Source organism: Eubalaena glacialis, chromosome 13 (assembly GCF_028564815.1).
Source record: "Eubalaena glacialis isolate mEubGla1 chromosome 13, mEubGla1.1.hap2.+ XY, whole genome shotgun sequence".
Classification (NCBI taxonomy): domain Eukaryota; kingdom Metazoa; phylum Chordata; class Mammalia; order Artiodactyla; family Balaenidae; genus Eubalaena; species Eubalaena glacialis.
Genome location: NC_083728.1, coordinates 52,782,287 through 52,807,566, shown reverse-complemented (window position 1 = coordinate 52,807,566; position 25,280 = coordinate 52,782,287). Strand labels below are relative to the sequence as shown.

The window sequence follows — 25,280 nt, the reverse complement described above, 5'->3', positions numbered from 1 at the left end:
ACCTGGCCAGGTGGTCCGAATGTGGCTGGAGTCCCGAGTTGGGGCCACAACCGGGCTTCAGCACACCAACAGGAGGCGTTATTACATCCTGCCTACCACTTCTTCACAAGACAAACCCTCAAAGCTGGCCTCTTGCTTAGCAGGGTCAGGGACTCCAGACCTCTGGAAGGGTGGCTGGTGCAGAGGCTGCCCTGGAGAGATGGGAGCCCAGGCCGGGGCTCACTGTGGGCTTTGATACACACCCGGCTACTTAATCACGAAAACAGGAGGGACTTGGACATAGGAGATCAATGATGCTTGGTCTTGGCATTCCAGGGTATGAACGGAGAGGTCAATTTTTACATGAATACACTGGCAAACCTCTCTGTATCCATACTGGCTACCATTTTGGATACATATTAAGGCTTTGGTTCAAAAAAATGCTTTTGAACAACTTCGTCTGATAAAAATGTAAACCATCTTTTGTTAGATGCCAGGATAAACTTTATTTTCCTACAAACTATAATGAAAATAAGAGAAACATGTGGCACATGAGTACTGTGTTTCTACTTTATTAAGTCGTCACAGTAAATCAGAATTAAAGACAGAGGGCAAACTGGAGAGTCAGGTAGTGGCCATCGGTGAGCCGTGTGCTTCTCCGGGCGAGGGTCGCCCCTCGCCACTGGGCACCATGCCTGCCAAGTGGGTTACAGGCAAGGTCTACACCAATGGAGGTATAAGCCCAGATGTGGAGCATCAGGAAAATTAAATAACAAGAGACAGCAAGATAGAAATCAAATGACACCCTATAACTTAATTTACCATGTTTATCAAATTTCGTCCTCATTTACATGTACTAAATATTGTAGACCTGAAAACATAAGAAAACATTCACTTAATGTGTATGTCATACATAGGTACTGAGTGCAACTAAAAGGTGGTTGTTTCCTGCTGAATTTCCCTTCGGATGTGGAACATTCCCCTTCAGTAGCTATGAAGGTAGCACAGTTACATCTATGACATCACAGTAAACATGAAAACATCCTTCAAACCTCCAGATGATACAGATATGAGAGTAAATGAAGCACAGGTGGTCACACCTGAGGAAGGTCAGGAAGACGTGATTTGCATTGTCTACCGATCCGCATGATCTTGTTGGTAAGGCTAAGGTCCCATAAGCCAGCCTCTCTCACAGGGTCAAGGCTGAAACCCCCTCCTTCCCAGTGGCCGTTGGGAACTGCAGCCTTAACCGCAGGAAGATGCTGTGACAGTCGCTTACCTGAGCTACAAGTCCTCACTGCTGTCTACTTAAGGTTTTACCACTTAAAATGTCATCATTTTGTGGAATTACTATTTTTTTTAAGTACAAAAACCTACTCAGTGAGACTATAGAACAACATCTTTGCTTCAGATGGAAATCAGCGTGCAGAGAAGTGAGGGGACTGGCCTGGCCCTGCCTGGAAGCCAGCAAGTCTTATCTATTTTGGGCCACTTAGGGCCACTTTTGTTTACAGATGGCTGACCTACTAATGTGACGAGTCAGCACTGTGACTCAGGTGGGGTCCCCACCGGATGAGTGACCCTCGGCAATTTTGCTGAAAGGCATTTATTACAGAAGCTCAATATTTGCTTTTCTAAGTGAAAAAAAAAAAACTTGATCATTTCAATTTTCCACCCCAAATAACAAGAACGATTCAAGTGCATGTGAGTGCAAGCAAAACTGGTCGCTAGAGTTCCTGTCTCCCGGTTCCAAATCTCCAAACCAAAGCTGTTACTGCAAAGAGCCATAAAACTTCTGGCTGTCCTCTAGGGTCATGGGGCTGCCAAAAATCATTAGGGATTATAGGAAGGTCTACCTATTTGCTAACCTACAACCGGATTTCCCACTCCAGGTCAGGACTGGTTCCTGGAGATGAAATGGAATCATGGTGCAGGAGTCCGGGTAGGTTCAATACGATTCTGAATCCTGACACTGACTAAATCCAAGAATTCTGCAACAGGGGTATTCTAGAGCCTGAAGGTGACACATTCTCCCAGAAGCTAGAGCTTACGTGGCACTCGGGAGCCCAGGAGCGCGCGATGCCCTTCCCGCAGAACGAGGTACCACGTGGAGCAGCGGCAGGAGTGCTGAGTCCAGAGCCACGTGGGCCAAAGCACACCAAGCAGAGAGCCCACAGCACTTAAAGTCGGGGAGGGGGTGCCCAGGAAGATAAGAATCGTGACAGCTGCTAACACAGCAGAAAAGGCTGTCACTTCCAGTCACCCTTTATGTTGCCACTAAGCCCCCAATCAGGCAACAAATCGGCCCCGTTTACAGGCCAGCCCGGAGCGCTGCTTCTGTTTGGAATGAACCTGGGTCTCTCGGGTCCCAACGGTGCTCGAGCCGCCCCTTTCTGTGGGCCTGGCCTCAAGTCCTACCTGCAATCCTCTGTAAAACAGAAGAACAAACTCCCTCAAGAATTAGAAGTCCTCTCCTTCCAGGAAAGCCTTTCTCCACTGTCCCCACACCAAGGCTGGCTCCTGGGTCTGCCCACCTCTCCTGCCAACGTCGGGTACCAGCCCAGCCACCTGGACCTGGGTGGTCAGGGAAAACGGCAGCTCTGCGGGTGAGTGGGCTCAGCAGGAAGGTGGCCAAGGCAGGCTGGGGGTGTGCACAGGTGAGGGCAAGAGTGGAGAGGCGGAGGGCAGGGGAGGGCGGGGAAGCACCTGCACGGAGACCTTTCCAAGCCCTTAGCTGGCGGCTCCCCTGTTCTGAGCCCAGGGCTTACTCCGCAGATGGCCCGAGGGCCTAGATGACAAGCAGAGGGCCTGCATCCAACACCCCGACCCCAGCAAGAGCACCCAGCAAGCACAGATGGAAGGTGGGGCTTTCTTGCTTTTTTTTTTAAAAAAAGATGCAACAGGCCTTCCTTGGGGAGGCAAAGGGGTACAAAGTAGGGATCACACACCCTTTGCTCGGGATCTGTCACCCTAAAGCTCTGTGTGTCAGGAAACGTGTGTGAGGCCCCTGCTGGCAGGGCACCACAGGGCAAAGCCTTTGGAGGTGCCTGGAAGGGAGCTTTGCAGGGACAGGACCCTGTGTTTCTAGAATCACCTGAGCGCTCTGTGATGGAAGCTTCACCGTCATCACCTGGAGGGCCTCCAGCAGGGCCAGGGGCAGGAAACCTCTCCCCAGTTAGTGGGCATCAGGAACCAGGTGGAATACACACAGCAACAGAGGTAAAACTTCTCCCGGGCTCGAGACTCTAGGGAAAGCCAATTTCCATGATGATGAAATTTTGGACTACCATAAATCCTAACAGAAGAAGAACGAGCAAAATCAAGGCAGGGAACATTCCTCCAACAACCTGACAGGCATTTGGACGGCCCCTCGGTGAAACATGATGGGTTTATAAACGACCGGGGGACAGAGCCAGCTGCCCCCCGCCCTCCCGGAAAGCCCGGAACCTTCTCCTTTTTCCTCTGCTAGGGCAGCCCCACCGGCGCCGCGTGACAGCGGGCGAGTCTCCGGTGGTTGGCAACTTTTTCTTTTCTTCTTTCAAAGCCCAAGGTTCTTGAGATGCCACCGCCAAGGTTCCTGAGATGCCACTGATGCGGATCAGTTTGAAAGTCTGATCCGCAGCATTTCGGTGGGATTCCTCTTCAACTTCAGAAGACGGTGAACGGGGAGACCGGCTGAGGGCACCAGCAGGGCAGCGATGTTCTCGAAGTCTGGGTTTGGGGGTTCGGGTGGGTAAGTGGGGGACTCTCAGCCATCTCTCCCTCCCCGAGAGGCGCCGTGTGGGAGGCTCAGCCTGGCGGCCAGGGCCCTGGAAGGAAGCAGAGGGAGGTCCACGTGGGCACAGGTTGGAGGGAGGACGTGCCACGGCCCCTGGAAGAGGGCTGGACCCCCGCCCGGAGCTGCGCGTGCAGGGGTGTTTGCTGAATGAACCCACAGACCAAGGTCTTTCTCCCCAGCCTTTGCTCTGGACTTTCCTGCAGCATAAAAGGAGCTATGAATCTTTTTGAAATTCACTGGGCCTTACCGTCCAATCTGCAATAAAGAATGAAGAGAAAAGGCACTGATGACAGTGCGGGGAACGGGGGGAGCCAATGGAACAGCACTGCCCAGAGTCAATGAAAGAGCAAGAAAAACTTCAGGGGTAGCTTGTGGATCGGTCGGTGTTATTATTTACACGGATCTACATGCTGATACTTTACACCAGGAGTTACAACTTGATTATTCCCCAAGGGGTCTGAGACAGGAGGTCAGGACTAATTGAATGCGTCCAGAAGCGCCTACAGCTGTTTAGCTCCAGAGGGAAAAAGGAATGAAGCTGAAGCCTGCGTGCCCCCCGCACCCCCAGCCCCCAGGGCTGCTCGGAGGAACCCAGGCGCCCGCTGCTGCAACACCGGGCCGCTGTTGCTGAGGCAGGTCCCCTGGGCAGTGCTCCGAGGGAGGACCATTTCGTCACCCTCCTAATAACCTATTTTTAAACCCTGCTGGGCTTCGCCCCAGCTTCCTCAAAAGCAGGCGTTCTAACCTTCTCCCGACATCCTTCACTTCTGGGGCTTTGGCTTCTGCCATGTCTATCATTACTGGCCTTTGAAATTAATTTACGCAAGTGACCTTATTCACAGACAGCATCTTCTGTCATTTTCGGACCTGACCTCATTGTTTCGAGGGAGAGCCTCTGGAATCAATACCTGCAAACACGCCTGGACCCAAGGAGGCCACCTTCCCCGGTGCTGTTCCGAAATTCAGCTCCTTAAGGTCCCCCAGCCCGCGCTTCTGTCTCCTCCCTCTGGTCCCAGGAAGGTCGGGCAGAGAGGAGTTGTGGGTCTCTCTCCTGCTGTTTTCGTCTTTGAAAACAGGCTGCTTTCGCTAAAAGCAGCAGAGTTGTACCACCATCCGAGGCGGAGACGGTGTTGGCTACATCGCCCCATCACCCTGGAGCCAGAGGTGGGCATAGCATCAGCATGTAGCCCAGGGGAGCGGGCCGCAGGGCGAACAGCCCTGACTGAATCCCAGGTACGATTCCAGTTTGAATACCTTCACTTCGAATTGTACAAGACTTCACGTTATTAACTAGGAACCACCCCACCCATTTTGTAATCAGATCGATTGGGAGAGGGACCCCCTTCCCCAAAAAAAGCAAGTAAATGAAAGAGATAAAGTGATGTTCAAAGACCTGATATTAAGTGAGAGTACTTCTGGACCAGAAGGGAAACATTTAACCCTCCACCCTCACCAGGGAGGCAGGAGGGGCCCCTCTTGGTCCTGCACTGCAGCGTGGCGGGTGGGCAGGGTGATGCCCACTTCAATGAGCTGCGAAGCTCTTGCAGCAAAGCGGCCTTCGTGCATCTGAGGGCAGTGGACCCACCATCGGGGACCCTGGGAAGGTCACGCCCGAGCAGGAGCCTGCCCTGCACGCCCCCGGCATTCCTCCAGTCCCCACCTTTCCGTTGGCCCGTCCCCTGGCTCCTGTCGTGCCCACTGCACCCCGTGATTGATGGGGAGGCGGCAGCTGCGGACCGAACAGGCCGGCTGCAAAGGGGTCGATTCCACTCCTGGCGGCTGACAGCCGCTGCCCCCACCCGGCCTTTCCTCGTGCTGGAAGCCAGGGGTCTGTTCAAAGGACACTGGAGCCCCACTTGGCCACCTTTGTGGAGGAGCAGGACGACACGTGTGGATACGGGGTCCCAGCAAATAAAGGCTTTTGCATGAATCCCCACTGCTGGAGGGGACTGTACAGCTGCTCTGCCCGGCCGACATGGGCACCTGGGCTTTGTGGCTCATGTCGCCCTGGGCGCTGGCCCCAGTGAGCCCGGGGTTGGGGCAATTCCGTAGCTGAGGGGCTAAGAAAGGGCAGCTGGGTTGGAGGGTCAGTGGCAGTGGCCCCGCCTGGGGGAGGTGGGCGGTGCTTCGGCTAAACCAAGAAATCTAGACCCTAGCTTCCCCTCCACATCTACTCAGGCAGTGACGGCGTCTGTGCTGCAGCTCCACTGTGGGTGACGCAGTTGATAAATGACAGCTCGCTCCCTGACCCGCCCCATCATCTTCCTCATCATCTGGTCTCCCTTCCACCTATGAGCCCACGAGTGGGTACAGCCCAGGCCAACCCGAGAGGCTTTTCTGCAGCACTGCTGCGGGGTGTCTGCCGTCCATCGGGGCACACAGGAAGGGCCTGGACCCCAGACCGGGGCAGAAAGGGGAGGCCCACGGAGGTCACACCTGCCGTGGCTGGCCTGCCCTCTGGGTCCTAAACCACAGCAATCCCGGGGTTCTCCACCCTCTGAGCTCCCCCAGCTTTTGTCTGCTCTTCCTTTCCCAGCTGTTCCATTCAGCAGACCCGGGACGACCTGCCCTCCCCAGCCCAGGCCTCGGAGGCCCCATTAAGGCCAGCGGTCAAAGGCCAGCCCGCACGTGCTGCGTCTTATTGGCCCATCTCAAGACCCTGCTCCTCCGGGCTCGGCGACAAAAAAGGGGGCGGCCCCGGGTCCACTGGCTCCCCGAGGCCCCGCACACAAAAGGGCGGGTGACAAAGACATTTTCTGGGATGGCAGGTGTTGGTGTTGGATTCCACCCGGAGTCCAGGGGCCGAAGAAAGGCCAGGCTGGGTTTCCCGGGTGGGCGGGCAGCACAGACATGCAGGGCAGAGCCCCTGTGGAGGAGGAGGCAGGAACCTGTGGGGCATCTCAGCGTTGAGTCAGACACGGAAGGAGATGGGTTAGTGAATGAGCAGGGTGGTTGGCAAATCCGCTGAAGTGTCAGTCTTACCTTGTACAAACACTGCGCTGAGGCCTTTACGTATCTGAAGGGAAAGAACATAAAATGAAGTGAATGCGAGCCTGGCACACGCACAGCCCAACTTGCTATGAGCACAGTGCTAAAAATACGTTTATTCCTGGGCGGCCTGAGCGTTCTTGCAGTTTCAGAGATCATTACGAATTGGAAACTCCCCTACAAGTCCCTCGGCAGGACAGAATTCTAGCTGGTGTCACCCAGATAGGTGTGAAACGAAGGTAACGTTAGCTCTCCCAGGATGTGTGACAGATGCCCTTGGGAGCCCCACAGACACTGGGTGGCACTGACCTTGGTATCCTGTCCCTGCTGCCTCATGTTTCCTAAATATTTGGTCTAAGATACAGTCAAAGAGAAGAGTTTTCAAGACCAGCAGTTGGAATTCTATGGATGCCTTGAAAAAATAACTGACACCCTCTAAGTGTACAAGTTTACATGTCTCCAAGTTTCATTTTACAGGTTTTGAGTGGTACGCAGTGTGTTAGTTCAGTACGGGTGGCACCTGCGATGTGACAGTCCCCAGGGGGGAAGCACGTAGTGTGCTGTGCAGGGTGTGGCCACGAAAGGGACCCTGCAGAGGCGACATCGGACCCTCGCGCACAGAGGAGCAGGACCCCAGCAGTCCTGCCAGACCCCAGAGAGGCTCTGAGCTCTTTCGTGCTTTGTGATAGTTTTTCTTAACCACCCCACTCCCCCCTCACCACGGCCATCCTATTTCCCACGTGGGTTTCCTTAGCAAATGCAGCCTCTTTCCGCGTCAGGGGACCTAACCGCCACAATGCTCCTGAATTCAGTGTCACTAGACCACCATCATATCCGGACAAAGGACATTTATCAATGACACGGACTGCTGTCTGTCCAGCCGCCGTTGTAAACTCGGATTGTCTGCCGACCTCGCCAGCAAGGCAGGCACGGTGACCAGGGCCAGTTTCTAAGACGGATGCCGTCGGAGGAGGGACCACCGACAGATCTTAGGTGGGGCTCTCCAGAAGAAATCTGGGCTTCTCTGAAGCTGTATTATACAATCTATCAATGAAAATTTCACTCCTCCCCACCCCCCAAAATTATGTGGGGTTGGGAACTTCAGGATAAATAACCGATCGTGATGATGCACTAGGCTTCTCTGTCTTACTTGATTTCTAGCCACTGTTAACGGCTCCTTCTTTACACGGTGATCGAGCTCTAGGGGCACAGGAAGTTCTCGGGCAGGGTTGCTTCCTGGCGCTGGACTGGTATGTTTTCCGAGGAACCTTTAGACAATGCGATGATCTAGATTGCCTGTCTTCCCCCAATGCATCACGTGCTCCTGGAAGACGGCAATCGTGGGACATCTCTGGGTGGGTCTTCCTCCAGTGGAGGGGCTGGGCTTCCCAGGGCCCCGTGCTGCTGACCCTCTCCCCACGAAGGGGCTTCTCGGTCCCCCTCCCCTGCAGCCCCTCGGCCCTGGTGATGCTGGGCGTACAGGCACCCGATTGGTGGAAGCAAGCAGACAGATGGTGCGTCTGACAATGGAGGGCTTGTTTGTAATTGCTGATGAGGACAGCCTGCCCCTCTCCCGGTGTGTCCCCAGATGCAGCCCGGTGTGCTGTGCTGGGCCAGACAGAATGTCTCAGGAACTGCCAATCCATGGGCGAGTTAAGGAGATGCAAAAACAGAGGCAGTTGGGGGCTGCCGTAATTATTCCATGGGGCTCAAATGTCACTTGCCCTTGACACACAGACAGTGCTACCAAAGGGCGGGGGCCCTGTGCGTGGCACAGAGGAGCAGGCTGTCAGCTTCCTGATGCCTCCCTGCGGGTCAGCAAGAGGTACCCACCACCCTGGGCAGTGGTGGAGACACCAGAAGAGATCACGGTGCTTGGAGCTGCGTGATGCCCAGCGGCATGGGAGACACAAACCCTAATTATTTCATCAACTGGGTGCCTGGTATGTGCCAGGTACTGTTCTAGGCTCCAGGTGACAGCAGTGAACAGAGCAGATGAAACCCCTGCCTTTGGAAGCTTTGGCGGCGAAGTTAACGGCATGCCATTGGGGGGCAAAAATATCTTACTCTTTATTTGTATAAAGCGCAGATTGAAGTACAGAGGATATACAGTAAACGGTATTTCTGTGGTGTTTCAGGGGAGGAGACAAATTAGGAAATAAAAATGTCTTAGAAGCCTCCCTGGTGCGGCAGGAAGAATAAAAGGTGGAGAAACACTGATTGTACGGGTTAACATGCATCTTAAATTCAGAGTTTTCTTACACGTGAGTGGTGCTGGGAATCAGGAGTCGGCCCTGCTCACATCTGAGAGCAGCTGAGCGAGACGCCCCTGGGGAGACCCTTCAGGAGTAACTTGGATGCCAACGGGCCAACTGCGGTCACTCAGCGGCTCAGACACAGAGCGGGTGTCTGGAGACTCCAGAAGTCGCTTTTAGAGAAAGATGTCCTACTTCTTGGGCCTTGTGAGACTCCTTTGACACCTGGATATCCACAAAGGTTTCAAGAGACACAGGAAACCACCGTCTTGGTTGGAGATTTGCTGCGCTCTACGCAGCTCTGTCGGAGGCTTTTCGAGAACCGGTGGGCCTTTCTGTGGCCTGTTTTCTCTGGCTGTACTCACCGAGCGCAAAAGAGCAAGGATTTGCACCAGGCGTCTTATCTCCGAGGCAAGGCTGCCGTCCGGGACTGTCCCCTGGGATAACGCTGGGCAGGGTCAGAGAAGAAAAGTGGCTGCTCTCCCCGGGTCCTTGTTACTGAGCCGTCAGTGTGGGAAATGACGAGCTGCTTCAGGATAATTAGCGAAGGGAATGGTTTTGAGAGCTGGCATGGTGAGGGAGAGAAACAGTGGGCTGGGGTTCCAGCTTTAGGCGAGCGCTAAATACCCTCCCAGCAGGAAGGCGGACCGAGCGGGAGATCAGAGAGCTGTCTGGGCTATTCAGACCCCTTGGAATGGCTCTGAGGACCAGGAACAGGTGCAGCAGTAGACGGGGTAAGCCTACACACTCAACTCAACACTGGCAACCCAAGGCCAGTGGGCGCTAGCCAGCCTAATTACCATTTCCAAATGGCCCAAGGATGGCTTCCAGAATTTCCAACCCAGCAGAAGGGGCTGTGTCCTGGCCCCGGACCTGGCTCTGGGCTCGGCTTCCTCTTTTTGGTCGTTGGTCTGGCCCATCAACTTGGGTTCTGAAGCAGAAAGCTAGGGCAGCTGGACCGAGAGACAGGCGGGCAGAGAAACTGCGTGCATTGTGCCCGCCCGCCTGTGCGGGGGCCTGGCCAGCGGGTGGAACGTTCTTGAAAACACTTGTCTGGCATTTTTCTCTTCCCCTTCCATGACTATAATGTACATTTATGCATCTATGACTGAATTTAACTAAACATTGAGAATTAATGTCTTGTTGGGCCCTCGAGGAGAAAGATGTTTCCAGACCCTCCCGCTAGCTCACGGAGCGTGAACACGGAGATCTCAGTCCTTCCCGGCCATGGAGAGACTGCTCATTTTACCAGATTGAATTATTCACATCTCAAAATGGAAAAACAGTACAGAAATGTTTATAGCAGCAATATTCATAATAGCTAAAAAATGGAAATAGCTCAAATGTCCACCACATGATGAATGGAACCAAAGTGTGCTCTGCCCTTACAATGGAATATTATTTGGCAACAAAAACATGTAAAATACTGATACAGGCTACAACGTGGATGACCCTTGAGAACGTGCTAAGTGAAAGAAGCCAGTCAGCGAAGACCACGTATTGTCTGATTCCAGGTACACGAAACGCCCAGAATAGGCAGATCCAGACAGACAGAAAGTAGACTAGTGGTTGCTTAGGGCTGGGGGAGGGGGGAATGGGGATTGACTACTAGTGGGTTTATGTTTTTGTTTCTCAGGAGGGATAAAAAGGTTCTAAAATTAGATTGTGGTGATGGTTGCACAACTTTGTGAATATACTAAAAACACTGAGTAGCATACTTTAAATGATGAATTGTATGGTATGCAAATTATATTTCAATAACGTTGTTTTTCAAAAATGACAAAAAAGAATAGAAGTTGGCCTGGGCACCACTACTGCCAGAGCCTTTCCAAGAGGGAAACGACAGAAGTGGCTCCAAGTTCTAGGGAGAAATCCCCCATGGGACCCAGGGAGGCAGGGGGCCGGGGGCAGCTGTGGGGTTCAGCAGGAGCCCCAGCCAGGGTCCTCCCGAGCCACGCCACACACCGCGAACCATCCTCAAAGCAAAGCAAACGGCGCTACCCCTCGGGCGACACACTGCTCTCCCTGCAAGGTTGCCTCCCAGCTTTATTCTAACTTCGTCTGTTTTATAAAAACTCAGGAGTGGCCTTGGGCGGCGAGGTGGGATCACACCGGGATTCTGTGTGCTGCTCGGCACTGGTTTTTAAATTCCCCAGTAATCAACAGCTCCAGGAAACACAGCAGTTACGTCTGTGGTGACTCGCGGGAGGACGGTGAGTTCTCCGTATTGGTCTGAGGAAGCAGTAAAGGTGCAGTGGGCTGTCTGGGTCCTACGGATAAAAGCTGTCCTTTGGTCTTCAGATGTGAAGGAAGCTGCTTTAGCCCACAGCTAAGATGTTTTCTACACGAGAAGTCTTCCTGCGCTGCCCGCTTCTAATGTAGGAAATACTTTGGTTAGCTTTCAGTTGGATTTCTCAGTTATCCGTGCCGAAGAGGGGGTGCATTTGCCGCCTTACACCCTGTATAGACCATAAAGCCTCCGAGATCGTCCTTCCTGCCTGCGGGGAGGAACATTTTGCCTTTGCCACTAAGGCAGGGCTCCTCCCCACACCCCGCTTTTCACTTCTGTGAGCGTGTTCCCCACAAGCAGGGGTCCTTTCGGGGTGGGTGATGAGTCTCGTTTGGGAGAAACTTAAGACTCGACCCTGGCCCTGACACAACAAAAAACACCCAAGGCTGAGAACAGCTCCAAACTGCCGAAGGGCTGACTCTTGCTCTGCTGAGGGCAGACGGTGGGGAGCATGTGCAGGAAGCTGCAAGTCCCCACGGGGATGTAAGGAATTACTGTCCATGGATTGTTCTAGAAACCATTTCTATCAGAAATGCCAGGGAAGCTCACCCCATGTCCCAGCCCTTCTGGGTAACTGGGAGTCATGTTAAGTCTCTCCAGACGATGGAGAGGTACCCACCGTGGTCCTTCACGCAAGCTCGTGGATTCTGGTGTGAGTCTGGTGGTCTTAAAGGGGTGAGCACAGGTCAGAATCCCGCCCAGTTCCCCTGAAGGAGGGGTGTCACTGCGCTCCCTCCACACGTGCTGGCTGGCTTAGGGCCGCGTTCCGTGGCACCGGGCTGAGGGGGCTTCTCTGGGGGCCTCTCCTGTGGGCCCACAGTGAAGGTCCGGGGAGAACAGCTCTTGAACCACCCACGTTCACTCCTTAGTCACACATGCACCATGTGCCTGCTGCGTGCCAGGTGATGGGTGTGCATTTTACCCGGCTGGTCTTCCGCCCACCCCTCCTGAGGAATATGCCCCGCAGAAGCCAGAGTGATCTTTTCAAATAAGAATCACAACATGTCACCCAATGCCTCACACCCCCAGGGAGCCGCCAGTCTCACCAGAGTAACAGCTGAGGTCTGTGCCTGGGTTGAGGGCCACTCTGACCATCCTCCTCCTCTTCCATCCCCACCTTGCTGGGCTCCTCACATGGGCCAGGAGAGCTCCTGCCTCAGGGCCTTTGCTCTTGCTGTTCCCTCTGCCCGGACTGCTTCCCCCAAATTCCAAATGGCTCTCTCTCCCTTGTCTCCCTCAAGGCTTCCTGCAAACGTCACCGTCTTGGGGAGGCCACCGCTGCCACCCCATTTCAAGTGTACCCCACCCGTTTTATGTGTCCGTAGCACTCCTGGCCCTCCTTCGTGCTTTTCCTCCTTAGCATCCCTCACTATCCCCAATCTTTATGGAATGTGTGTGGAGGCCCCGGCCCCGTGGGGTTTGTGTGACGATCAAGCAAAACTGCCACCCCATCTACTGAAGCTGCATCAAAGGTGTGCGGGTCCCGGGACCCAAGCTGGACCCGAGTATCTAAATATGGCCTCTAGCAAGTCACCGACTTTGGGTAATGGGATAGAGAGTAGAGTCAGCCTAGTGGCCTGAGAACTCTCATTTCTGGCTGCTTCCTTTCTTCAGTGGTGACCTCTGTCCTCCGGGACCCTCGTCCCTGATGCTCCTGGGTCAGCAGACACCCCTGGTCAGGAGCGCCCAGCCTCAGAGAGCCGCATGTCACGCCTGATGTCACGGAGGGCCTTGGTGTTACGTGGCACCGGGCTGCTCCCAGCCTTGGGGACGCAGCTAGGGAGCAGGGTTGCAGGGCTGGGAACATGCCAGCTGCAGCGTCTGCCCGGGCGCACTTTTGCAGCCACGCAAGGCAGTGTGTGCTTCATGGTCCCGCCCAGGATCGGGGCTGCGGGGCAGAACCTTGCCAGAGGGTCCTGGAAGACCCGGCGGCTTTCCTCACCCCCAGGTGACCACACGGATCAGCCAATCCCGCTCAGGAGGAGAGATGCTGGGTGGCCCGCGTGGAGGCCCAGGTAGGCGCAGTGTGTCCTGTGCAGCTGGGATTCATATTCTGGAAGCGGTCAGAGGATAGGGTTCTGCCTGTTCATTCTCAACACTCTCTGCACTGACGCTACTAGGTTTCTCAGGTGCTGAGAAATGAACTCTGGCCAAGTCAATGCTGTCTGCTTCATGCCATCTTTTTTTTTTTTAATTTTTTACAAAGTTGACTGGCATGTTTCCCATTTTTAAGGGACTTCTTTAAAGCCTTTCGAGGGACTTTAAAGGCCAATGGGAAAAGAGGAACCAGTTTTTCTCTTTACTGTGCTATTTAGAGGTTTATTTCCTGGTTATCATCATATTCTTCAGGAAAAGGAGGGTATAAAATATTCTTCCTTTTTTTCTTCAGCTGTCTGCAATGTTACTAAGAGAGGTCCCATTTGGCCTCTGCTTTGGTTGTTGCTAAACAGAAATTCAGGCAAAACCATCGAGGCTTCCAGGAACCCACCCTGACGGCCGAGGCTGTGTTCCACCTGCTAGAACCTTCTGGAGGTGAGGGCCCCAGCCATGGCTCACAAGGCATGTGAACCTGTGGTGTCAGGAGCTCCAGACTCTTCCGAAACAATTTCTCAAGGTTATTTCAAATAAGCTTTAAGAGTCTTTTCCAAAAACTGTCCGTGAGAAAAATTCTTGGTACCTGCCGGCCATCTCCTGGCAACTGCTGTGTGTCCCCGGGGCCGTAATTAACAGTGAGGCAGGAGGAGGGTGCCATTCGCACTTAAAACCCTGCAACACTGAGAAACCAGGGCAAACCTAAGGCAGCATTTCACAGAAAAAGCAGCAGCTTCAAGTTCTTCCAAAGGAACACATTAAATGTCATGTCGATACTCTGGAATGAATCGTCTCGGGTCCCGCCTTTTCCCGGGAACCTGGGACCAGCCTCCGCGCCTGCCTGCCCGGGGCAGGAGGGTCCCCCCGCTGGCTCTGAAGGACTGGTTTCTTCCTCTCTGCGTCTCATTCTCTTGTCCACGGGCCTTCCCGTTCTGAGTCCCCATCTCAGCCAGCGTGGGAAACTTACAGGCTGACCAGCAGGGTGCTGAGTGGGACAACTAACACACATCAGGCAAGTTGCCATTCTTTCCAGGCTCACGAAGCAGACGGCAAGGCTGGCTCAGGGAACTCTCAACAACTGACCTAAACCACTGACTAAATGTCTTTTTTTTTTTTTTTTGATAAACCTTTGTGACATGTAGTTGTGGTTTGGAGCTAACTGATCTCCGCTTATTAATAAGTAGCCAATTTTGGTGATTCATGAGTGTCTGCTTTTCCCTAACAAGAGTTCAAGCTCCAGGAGGGAAGGGGAGAGACAGAGTGCAAGGTCTCCAGAGCCCTCTGTGCTCCCCTGAAACACCCAGCAGAGTCCTGCTCAGGGGCGGCTGCGAGAGGGTAACACTGTTTTCTATCTGGTCAAGTGGAACAGATGTTTGTCTCATCTCTTGCTTCCCTCTTCCGGAGCTGACACCAGGGAGAGTAAAGAAGTTTTAGAGGAAAAAGGGATGACTAAGCACGAGGCAAAATGTGGTGCGAAACAGGGTAGTCGAAAATTCTCTTTAGAACCCTCAATATCACTTAGGAAAGCATCCTAACCAAGTTTCAGTTATTCCAACTGCGTCACCCAGTCTGTGGAGTAACAAGGCTGCTGGCTGCCCTGCCTGCCCCACACCCGGGTTGGGCCCTGGTGCTCTTCACTGGTCCACTTTCACTAGGAGACCAGGAAGGTCGGGGGGCGGAGAATGACAGCCGATTACAGGTGTTTGTTCTGGCTCCTGCATCAGGCCTCACACACATCTGTGGTCTGGAGACACCTGGACCCCTTAAAGCAACAGCCAGACTCCTTCCTGCCTGCATTTCTACTGCAATCCTGTTGCATATGACGTAAGAAAGAAAATTATGCATCATTCTTTAGAGAAATTACAGCCCATTATAGATAGAAGAAACACACACAAGACAAAGCCTTCCTTCCATGTGCTGAGAAAAATCAAGAAGTGAGATAAGTTAAAGGGAGCTGGACCGAGGATGGAAATATCACAGAATTGCCTTCATGAGGGACACTGGTTCTCAGGACTGCTTAGTTTTTAAAAGAAAGTCCCCATGCCCAGACCAAAAAATCCAAATCTCTGGTGGAGGGACCATCTGGATGGTATGGCTTCAAGGGTGACCCAGTGCACAGCTAAGCCAGCACCACCGGGTTCGGGTATGGGATTATGGTTTAAAAAAATTCCTATGGATGCTTTATCATCGTTCCAAGAAGATACATTTTAAGTTTTTAAAGAAGTGTCATATGTACAGGGGTCAGGCTGAGCCGGCGGGTGACGTGGGAGGGAGGGAGGGGCTGGGTCTCGGAGGGGCGACAGCCCGTGCGGGGTGGTCGGTGGTTCTCAGGCCAGGTGGCAACGCGGCTCAGATGCAGCCCAGTGCGCTGCGGGCAGAGTGGGTGGCCCCGAGCTCTTGAACGGACAGCAACATCAGAGAACTTGTACTTGGGGGACACTTGTGGATGGCCTCAGTATAGTTCTCGGCTGTCCTGGTCTGTAGCCGTGGCTCTGACGTCTGGGACGGTCCCCACAGGCGGGATGTCTGGCCAGCATCTCATGGGTAGTGGCCCCGTTTGCACGCCCCCCCAAGAGACGGGCCAACGCAGGCGGAGGGGACTCCAGGACAAGAGGAGGAGCCAGGAGGCACAAGTTTCACGTGGAAACAGGAGGGAAGAGGGTGGCACAGGACAGAGTGAGGAAAAACCCAGACTGGCGGGGTGGTGAGGGGACCGCCCAGGGGACGTCTGTGGAGGGCTCCTATGTGCCGGCCACTATCCTCAGCCCCTTACACATACTAACTTGTTGAGCCTTACGAATGCCCTTCAGTTCGTATTATTGGGTACTATGTAGAAGGTACTGCTGTTAGACCCATTTTACAGAATCGGACTATGGGCTGCAGAGCAACATGAACTTGACCGAGGCCACAGGCTGGACAAAGAGGACGCCAGAGCCTGGCCCTCTGATAGGACACATCCCCCTTGCAGCTGGGGAGGCTGGAACTGGAAGGTTCTGGCCAGTGTTGAGCATGGGGTCAGTGGGATCTGAGGACGGAGCAAGGGCAGGCCAGCCCGCACTGTATCCAGCACCAAGGGAGGAAAATACAAACCCCGGGACACGGAGGGTGGCCCGAGGCTTGCTGACGGCTCCGCCTTCAGCCTCCACTCCAGTACTCGGGGCCCGGATCCTGCCGTGTTTCTAGCACCCCCAGAACGTTGAAGCCCCTCGCGGCCTTGGGACAGCCCCCTGGAGCCCTGGAGCTTGACCTACCCGGGCACCTGGGAGCATCTGATGTGCGTCTGTTGACTATATGAAGTCGGCGCATACTCTGGGCTTCAGTTCCCTGATCTGTTCGATGTGGTCGGTTAGAAGGATTCTGTAGCTACAGCTGCTAGGTGATCCCACAGACCTTCATGGTCCCACGGGCGTACAGGCCAACAAACGCAGAAACTGCCACCGTGACAGGAATAAGCAGAGCCCACAGCATCACACAGCGTGCGCTGGGAGCCCCGGTTCCTGCGGTCCTGTCAGCGTCGTTCCCAAACCCCACTCTTATCTCATGAAGACTTCCTGAAGGACCACAAAGAGGGAGAAATAGCTTTCCCCAGCAGGCTCGGTTCCAAAAGACACACTGAGACAGTGTTCGCTTCTCTCCTCCCAGAGAGGCTGCACGGGTTGTTTAAACTGAAAAACTCCCTTCTCACTGGCTGGTCAGGAGCTCTGTGACCAAGGTCACCAACAACCAGTGTTAGGTGACAAACTACTCAGGGCAGCGGGGGCCGAGGGAAGCGGTCACCCTTTGAGCCTGGGATGCTGTCCTGACACGCGTGCTGACCTCACAGCGAGGAGGAGAAGAGGGTGGAGGGGCTGAGGCTGGTGCAGCTTATCAGAATGTGAGGGGCTGGACGTGGGGTCTCCTGAAGCCCCTTCTAGCTTCACGTTCTACGATGCTCTTGGCTGGTTTCAGCAAATTTATGAGGAAGGCGAACACATAAGAAGTGCTATCCAGGAAAAACCTTTTTCAGACCACTTTTACAGGGAGGGAGGGACGGAAAGAGGGGGACCTATCGAATGAATCTGTGAAGTGACCACCCTCATCGAACAGGGAAAACCTTTCATCTTTGGGGGGCTAGAGTCAGTTCCACCTTGTGCTGTCTCTGCCGACTGACTTGATGGCTTACCGCCCAGCAAATGGCCATGACAGGGTCACTGCAGAAGGGCTAGGACACCTGCCATCGGGGTTCTTAGCAAGTGAGAGCTGGGTGCAGCTTCCTCCTCGAGGCAAAGGCTGGTGGGCTATCCGGCTGTGTAGCATCCACACGCCAGGTTCACTTTGGGGCCAATGTGTAACACATCTGCAGTCTCACGAGGACACTTACTGGCCACCAGAATGACCCAGCGATCCCAGGCAGGGTCTTCTGATAGCTTCTGCAAACTTAAAACGGTGATTTTGTTGTAGAAAAGAATGACGAGTCTTTTTCATCAGGTAGGTGAGCACACTAAGCCTTTCCAAGAGTGCACCCTCCTGGGCGTGCAGATGCAGGTCTGCCGTTCTTGCACAGTAGCTGCAGCGGTGGCAGCAGCCTGACACCGACTCAGGCTAATCTGGTTTAAGCGCCAAATATGACCTACGTGAAAAGTGGCAAAGTCTGATGGGGCCTGGTGAGGAATTTCCCTCCACTTGCTCTAAATCCTGGAGCCTTTACAATCCAGTCTATTGTGAAGGAGGAATTGCTTCCGACCAGATCTGGAGAAATCAGATGTGTTTATGCAGGGCTAACAAATAAACAAAGATCTGTGCTCCCTCTGCTGGCTCCCGACAGCAACATTAAAGCAGAAAGCCATCTTCAGCAAACGCGGTCAATTCACGTTTCCGGAGAAGGACCCCTCATTTAACCTGGTTTTAGGCATTCTTTGAGAAAAACCCATCTTTGTCAACTTCTGAGCGAGGTACTTGAAAATGCTTACAATCAGACATCAAAGTACACATGCCAATAGTCCTCCACTCCCAAATTGCTAGCTGTGACTGTAATAGTGATTTGGGGATTCATTTATCAACAGACATAAGTGGATTCCTCCAAGACTTTAAGGTCCAGACACGATCTTCAAAGCAGTTCTAGAAAAAAAAACTCAAGTCCAAGCTAAAGTTTCTCTTTTTTTTTCTCCTTTAGTTTATAAGAGCAGCTTCCAAAAAGTAAAGATTTGTACTATTTATAGGCTTTCCGATAATGTCAAGCATTAGACTTGATTTTCCAAATCATTAGCATGCAGAAGAATGACCTCATGGTGAACAGATGCACTTGGCTATGAGCTGCAGTGATTACATCAGTCCCTCCCCTTCCAGTTAACTCTTTAAAGGCCTCTCTGCCACCCCCTTGCCTGGAAGCATGTTTGAAAACACAAACTTAGTCTCTCACCCCAGTGTATGTGTGTGTGTGTGTGTGTGTGTGTGTGCAAAATGCACATATAAATACACGCATAAAACATAGATATGTACTTATATGTGTGTGTGTGTGTTCACTGCAGCCCTTATTTTATCACTGGCCACCTTTTAGAAATTGCTGGTCAATAAGGGATGCAAACTACAGAGCTGGGTAGAAAGTCAGCTCAAATACCTTTTATGCTCTGGGCATTATCAACATGAGTAATGGGCAGAAGAGATACAGGGCAGGAGGTGTTTAAAATAACATTTTTCTGACTGGGAAAATAGTTTTAATAAGCTGAGCACCCACCTGTTAGCCTAACAATAGAAGATCCTACGTCCTGGTGTCGACAGTGAGTCCAGATGCCCCTCTGGGCTGCCCTGGGTGACAGGCGGCAGTGCTGAGGTAGGGGAGCCTGGGGAGCAGGGGAGGCATTTCCCAGGGCACAGTGTGGGCCGAACACAGTGTTCAGGCCACTGTCCCTGTGCTTGACCACAAGGCCCTGTTGCAAGGACACAAAGAAGATCTGAGCCCCGAGTTCCTCAGACTGTGCCTGTGAGCGGGGGCCTGAGGCCCTGCTCTGAAGACGCTGCTGCCGAGATGGTGTGATCGGATCCTAAGAGCGCTGTGGGAGCTTAAGCCGCTCAGGGTCAATTTTTCCAGCTGGCTTGTCACTTGGAAGAGCAGACCTCACCTCAATTTCTTAGTTTAAGCTGCCTGGCTCATCTGGGTTTGACTGTACTTGTCCCAGGAAAATAAAACACAGTGAAAAATGTTTTCATCCATCAAAGTGGTAACCGACAGGGAATAGGGATTCCTCAAAAGCAAAACTGGTCTGAAAATGAGAATGTGGTTCTGAAAGTGGGCCTGTAAATGGGACAGAAATGTACCCCTCAGATTCCTGGGCAAACCAAGTTCATTTCTAGCTCTTTCCTGATGGCTGTCGTGGGCAGATACGCAAAGCGTTGAAAGAGAACATTAAGCCCAGACTTATAATCGCGCTCGTGGGTTGGTGCTATATGCGTAGAAAATGTTATCACTCCACACGGAATACCCTGAACCCTGCGTGTTATGACATGTGATACTGCCGTCAATAATTTGAAAAGAGGAAGGACTGGCATTTGTCTTGATATCTCATCTTTGGTTTCATGTTCCTTTCGTACAGGTTCCCATGCCCACTCTTAATGAGCTGTCAGAACCTTTATCTGTTCAGTGACATTCTTATAGCAGCCTGTCTCCAAACGGCAGGTCTTAAAAACCCCAAATCACTCCTAGAGGCTCACTTAAGATATTGCCTACACACGGACTCATTTGAACTGCTTTAAATAATTATGAACTTCTGGGAAAGAGCAAATTAATTTATATAGAGACTAAAATAGACATAGAAAATAAAGTTCCTCAATATTTGTTTCAATAACATCTTAATCAAGAGCCTTAAGAACATAACAGTTAAGAAGTAGAAGCATCTAGTTATGACTTAATTTCTTTTAATTTTAAAAAACAAAAAGCCCTCTCAAGATTAAAAAACAACAACAACGCTGCACTAAAAACTTCAGTCCCAGTACTTCATGAGGATGGGAAAAAGCTGAATGAGATCTTTAAAGAACTAGCTTTGCTGTAGATCCTTCATGTTCTCTCACCTATAAATTAGAAGTGATTTTAAACCTCTAGCCAGACTGGGTATGAAATCTTCACTTCCCTTGAAACTGATTTTTGTTTTCTTTGGTTTTAGATAGAATGTTGGCAGAGTGTATAAAAGAATTCAATTCACAGCTGTTCTACTTTTTTAATGTAAGAAACATTAATCAAAGCTTTAAGTTATAAGCTTTTCTCATGTTGCTTAGTATTCCAGTTCAACAAAGATCAATAGAGGCCATCCCTGTGTTTCTGGACGCCTCGCCGGGGAAGCAGAGGCGTGATTATGTTAATCTCGCGGCTCCCGCACCTCCGTGGCCGCTTATCTCCCAGGCCTTCTGCCTGCTGCTCCTGGCTCCCCGTGCGGGGCCAGCCTCTCCCTCTTATCTCCCGACAAAGCTCGGGGAGGCCAGGACTGGAGCCAGCGATGCTCAACAATGATGCATGGCTGATTTTATTTGTAAGTGATTTATTTCACCGAATTTAATTTTTTTCACTTTGTGTGTAAGATATTTGTTAACAAGTCAGGATGGGAGAAGCCAGGCAGCGATCAGAGGCAACTGACACAGGGTAGAAATCTATTAGGCCCTCTAACAGTTGTGCCTGCCCTAGCGGAAGAGGAAGGAAGCCCCTCATCAAGGATTTCAACGTGCATTGACTCCATATCCTATTTGCTTTCTGAAAGGCAATTAATCTGTAATTACATACAGAAATTTACAAGTCATTCTACTCTTTGGGGAAAAAAAAAAACCCCACAGTAATCATATCATCAGTTTAAGTGCCAGCACATATTTTTTTTTCTTTCCTAAATTGGAAATATAAAAAGAGTAAAACCTAAAAACAACATTTTTTGAAAATCTCCACTGGCCTAATAAGTGAAAGTGATTGTGAGCCAGTGTCGGAGCAGGTCCACACCAGGTGCTGCTCTCGGCGGATGGTCCCTGGGACGCAGACCGCTCCAGAGAGAGAGAAAGCCAGCTCGCCGCGCTGCTGTCACCATGGCCAGGGGACGCCGTCCTCCCATTGCTCCCGCGTTAATCCCTGACCCGAGCATCTCAGCAGCATAATCCCCATTAAGCGTCAGTGGCAACGGCTTCGACCGTGAGGAACTCTTCTTTGACAAGCAAGCACTGATTCGGGCATCGCTCTTAAACAACCCACACCCCCAAGTGAACCGGAGCACATGACTGAGAACAAGTTCATTAACCTCGCTGGATGCGGAGGTTAACAGGATGGCGGGAGAAAAGGACGGGGCGAACAGCTTGGATACAAAACAAATGAGAATGAATGTCATCACTCCTTTTGATATTCATTAGTGGATTCAGGGGGAGAATGCGCTTCGTAAATTTGCGAGCATTTATCTGTGAAAAACAGGTGTACATCTGCGGCTCGAGCGTCTGGAGGGCATGAGGGGAGAATAAAGCGGCCACTCACCAGTTCCGCTGACGGAGTAGCTGGAAGACGGGGAGAAGACCTGGGCTGTGAAATCCTCAAACGTCATGACTTCGCGGTGGTTCTGGATAACTGCTTCGAGATACAGCGCTCTCTCCTCGTAGCTGCAGGAGTCGGTTAAGGAAACAAGTGCTCACGCAGAATGACACAGAACAGTGACAGAGTTCACTTTGTTTTAAATACAATCATGCATCTTTTACACTTGTGTGGGAAGAGGTACCTTGCAAGTTCGTAAACATCCTGTTGGAGAATTAAATATTAGTCATAATTCATGAGAACATTCCAATTTGGAGGCCTAAGTTTCCCTTAGATTTCAACTGCACCCAAACTAGTATCACTGAAAAAATATATAAACCAATAGTTCCAGAATCACAGCAAAAGGTCATCAACTGGACTGGAAGAAACGAAAACAGAGACATTGGTAGTGGCCTCATCCCTTTCCATCCACAACCGTGGGACAGCGCTGGACCGCCCCTTCTTAGTTCTGTGGACGAAACGTTCTTCTCAGCCTACAGATAAAATGAATCGATACTCCAAGCAAGAATTGGTGATACACACTTAAAAAATAAGACCACTGGGCAGAGGGAAGGCCAGGAAGGTACGCTCTGAAGGGCACCAGAGCCTCAAGCCGAGATAAGCCACGAGCATTAGAAAATAAGAATAAGTGGGGAGAATCTAGCAAGGAGCGCACAATGCAATGTTAAAAAAGACGACTATTGCCTTTTAATTAAAACTGCAGTCTGGAACACACGCATTCAAATGTGTAATCAAAAACCAGTCACCAATAAAACTTAGAAGCGTAACACGCTGAAGCAACTTTCCAGCTGTCTTAATAGGACCCCTGCGTGTGGCAGCCTTTCACAGGGCAGAAAGCAAATCTTCCCCTTTTGTGTGTGGCTTCTGTTTCCTCGGAAGGTGAATCATGCCTCCCAATAACAGGATAACGTCAGGACAATCTGACAGCGGATGGAGGCGCCGCACGTAGGGTTTTATGAATTAACACTCGGGGGAGTCGGCGTGATGTCTTATCCCCCCCTTCCTGTGATCAACGCAAAAGTTACGAGACGTGTTTTAGTCGTTTTGAAAATCAGGCTAATTCTCCAGGAAGAGGGGGAATGCGGGTCACCGCCAGTTTATTATTTGCAGCTCCAGAAGGGCAAAAGTAATTCTAGCATTTCTCACCACATTTTAAAGCGATCTTTTCAAAATGGCCTCTTTTAACAATTTAAGTTGGGGAAAATTATGCCCTACCAATAAGCTGTCGATAAGCATGTGTTTTAAAAGAGGAGAATATTTTTCTGTTCTTTTGGCAGAGGATGCTCACGAGTTCCCCGGGATAGGCTCTTCCCCTCCTCCTCCTCCTTTAATTACATTCAGGGAAAGGTTTTCACCCTGGGAGGAGACCAGAGACATTCTAGGGCTGGCTGTGCAAACATGGTAGCCACGAGCCGTAGGTGCCTAGCTACACTGAAATTTAAATTAATAAATACAAAGAAATAGAAATTGGGTTCTTCTGTCCCACTCGCCGTATTTCAAGCATGCACAGCCACGTGTGGCCAGGGGCCACCGGCCTGGATTGTGCAGATACAGGACACGCCCATCGCTGGGGAAAGCTTTCCTGGGCTGCGCTATTCCAGAATTTCTCTGCAGGCTGGCTCTATGCAACTTTTAAAGAGGAACATGAGTTTAAAGGTTCAAAAGTGGCCCCTCTGATGATATATGACGGTTTACAGAGATGGTCACAGCATCCTGAGGCCTGACTGCGTGAGCCTGCATGGCGGGCTGAACTCCGGGTGACTCGCCTTCCCGGACAGGCTGCCCAGGCCTGGAGGGACCCGCTAATGCCATTCACGTCTCATTATGAACACGCTTATTCTGCACAGCACTTGGCTGTCACTGAGTGCGGCCCTCCGAGCCGCTGGGCCGCGAACAGCAGGACGCTAGGCCTGGACGGCCGGCTGGCGGACAGGCACCGTGACACTGAGCTGGCACGTGCGGGCCCAGCAGGGGCCAAGCCAGGCGTGACAAATTACTCAAAAAGCTGAGCTCAACTTACGGCTGACGACCACCTGAGCCTGTGGCCCTGTCAGCGCCCCTTCCCGGCCCCCTCTCGGTGCAGCCTGCTCTCGGCCTCTGCAGGCCCATCCTGCTGGGTCCCGAAGCCCCACTGCGCCCAGACACCCACACACAGTGCTCGGACGTGAGGACGCGCTGGGCTGAAGACATGGCGGAGGCCACACAGTTGGAGAGGCGGCCACGACGCTGACCGAGCTCACCATCCACCACAAAGGGACGCCGTGTACACCACCACCTACAGGACCCGCAGGGTGGCCTGGCAGCCCCGTCCTGAGTGACACTCTCCTGTTGTCCATAAATTTGTCCCTGTCAAGGCTGAGAGATCTGGGCTCCCAAGGGCAAATCCAGCACTGGACTCTCGGGTTGATAATCCGGTTTTGAGATTCTCAGGTGCAATAAATATTTATGGTCTGACTCCTCAATGCAGGTACCATGGGAGACAGAGCACAGAAGGTGTGTCCAGAACAGGGTCCTTGAGGAAGAAGGGTTGCTTCCTAGAAGGTTCCCTGGCTGTCACGTGGAGCAGACACCCTCCACCCCAGGCTGGGCTACACTGTGCTGAACTGGGTGTCGTCTCTCAGACAAACATGTGTTAGGGAATGGGGTGAGACTAGGAGAGCATGAAATGCGTTTTCACTCACAGCCCAAGCCAGGGCATGTAAACACCATGACAAAGAGAAAACAAACATCACCCCAACTCTGGCACCATTTAGAAACAGCCAAGGAGCTCACGCGTGCCAAAATCTTTTTTTTTTTTTTTTTAAGTAGCTTTAAGAAAATGTAGCTCTGGGATCTTAACAGAATTTGTTAGTAGCACTACTAGTAAGGGCAACTAACCAGGAGCAGTGCCTTCCATCATTTTCTTACCTAACATCCTTAAGGCTTTAATGCTGGTTGCTTTCTATTCAAAAAGGCATTTATAATTTAGACATCAAAGGCTTTATAATGTTTGTCTCTTCACATGTAAGGCATGTTAAGACATGAACTGAATGCTGAAGTAATGCCAGGCAGTGGATGATTAGTGACCTTTGACTGGAAGCAGGTGGCTACAGAGGCACCTGGTCACACATCCAATACCTGTTTCAATACCAGCCTTTGCCCTTCTGCTCTCAGCAAGTCCACTAACAAATGTGAAACTTATATTCTGTCCTGAATTATTACCTCATTAAATACCACACACAGTACTTTTTAAAGAGAAAATTTCCCCTTGATTCCTCAATTCAGAGAACATTCAAATTACTAACTAGAAATCCTTCTCGGTTTCTGGATATTTTTGAGTTTTTTAGTGACCTACTCTGTCTACTCAATATTCCTCCACTTGAATAAAGAGGC

The 25,280-nt window shown here is 51.7% G+C and overlaps 1 protein-coding gene across 1 annotated transcript in view; it reads right to left on the bottom strand.

The window, feature by feature from the left end:
• Positions 1-529: 529 nt before the first annotated feature.
• RALGAPA2 (Ral GTPase activating protein catalytic subunit alpha 2) overlaps positions 530-25,280 on the bottom strand; it is a 285,468-nt gene continuing 260,717 nt past the window's right edge. The window contains exons 38-40 of the mRNA XM_061209921.1: positions 21,855-21,976; positions 6,740-6,773; positions 530-3,788 (exon numbers count right to left, since the gene is read on the bottom strand). Of these exons, the coding sequence (XP_061065904.1) occupies positions 6,766-6,773; positions 21,855-21,976 (130 nt within the window). The 3' untranslated portion in view covers positions 530-3,788; positions 6,740-6,765. The remainder of the gene's footprint in view (positions 3,789-6,739; positions 6,774-21,854; positions 21,977-25,280) is intronic.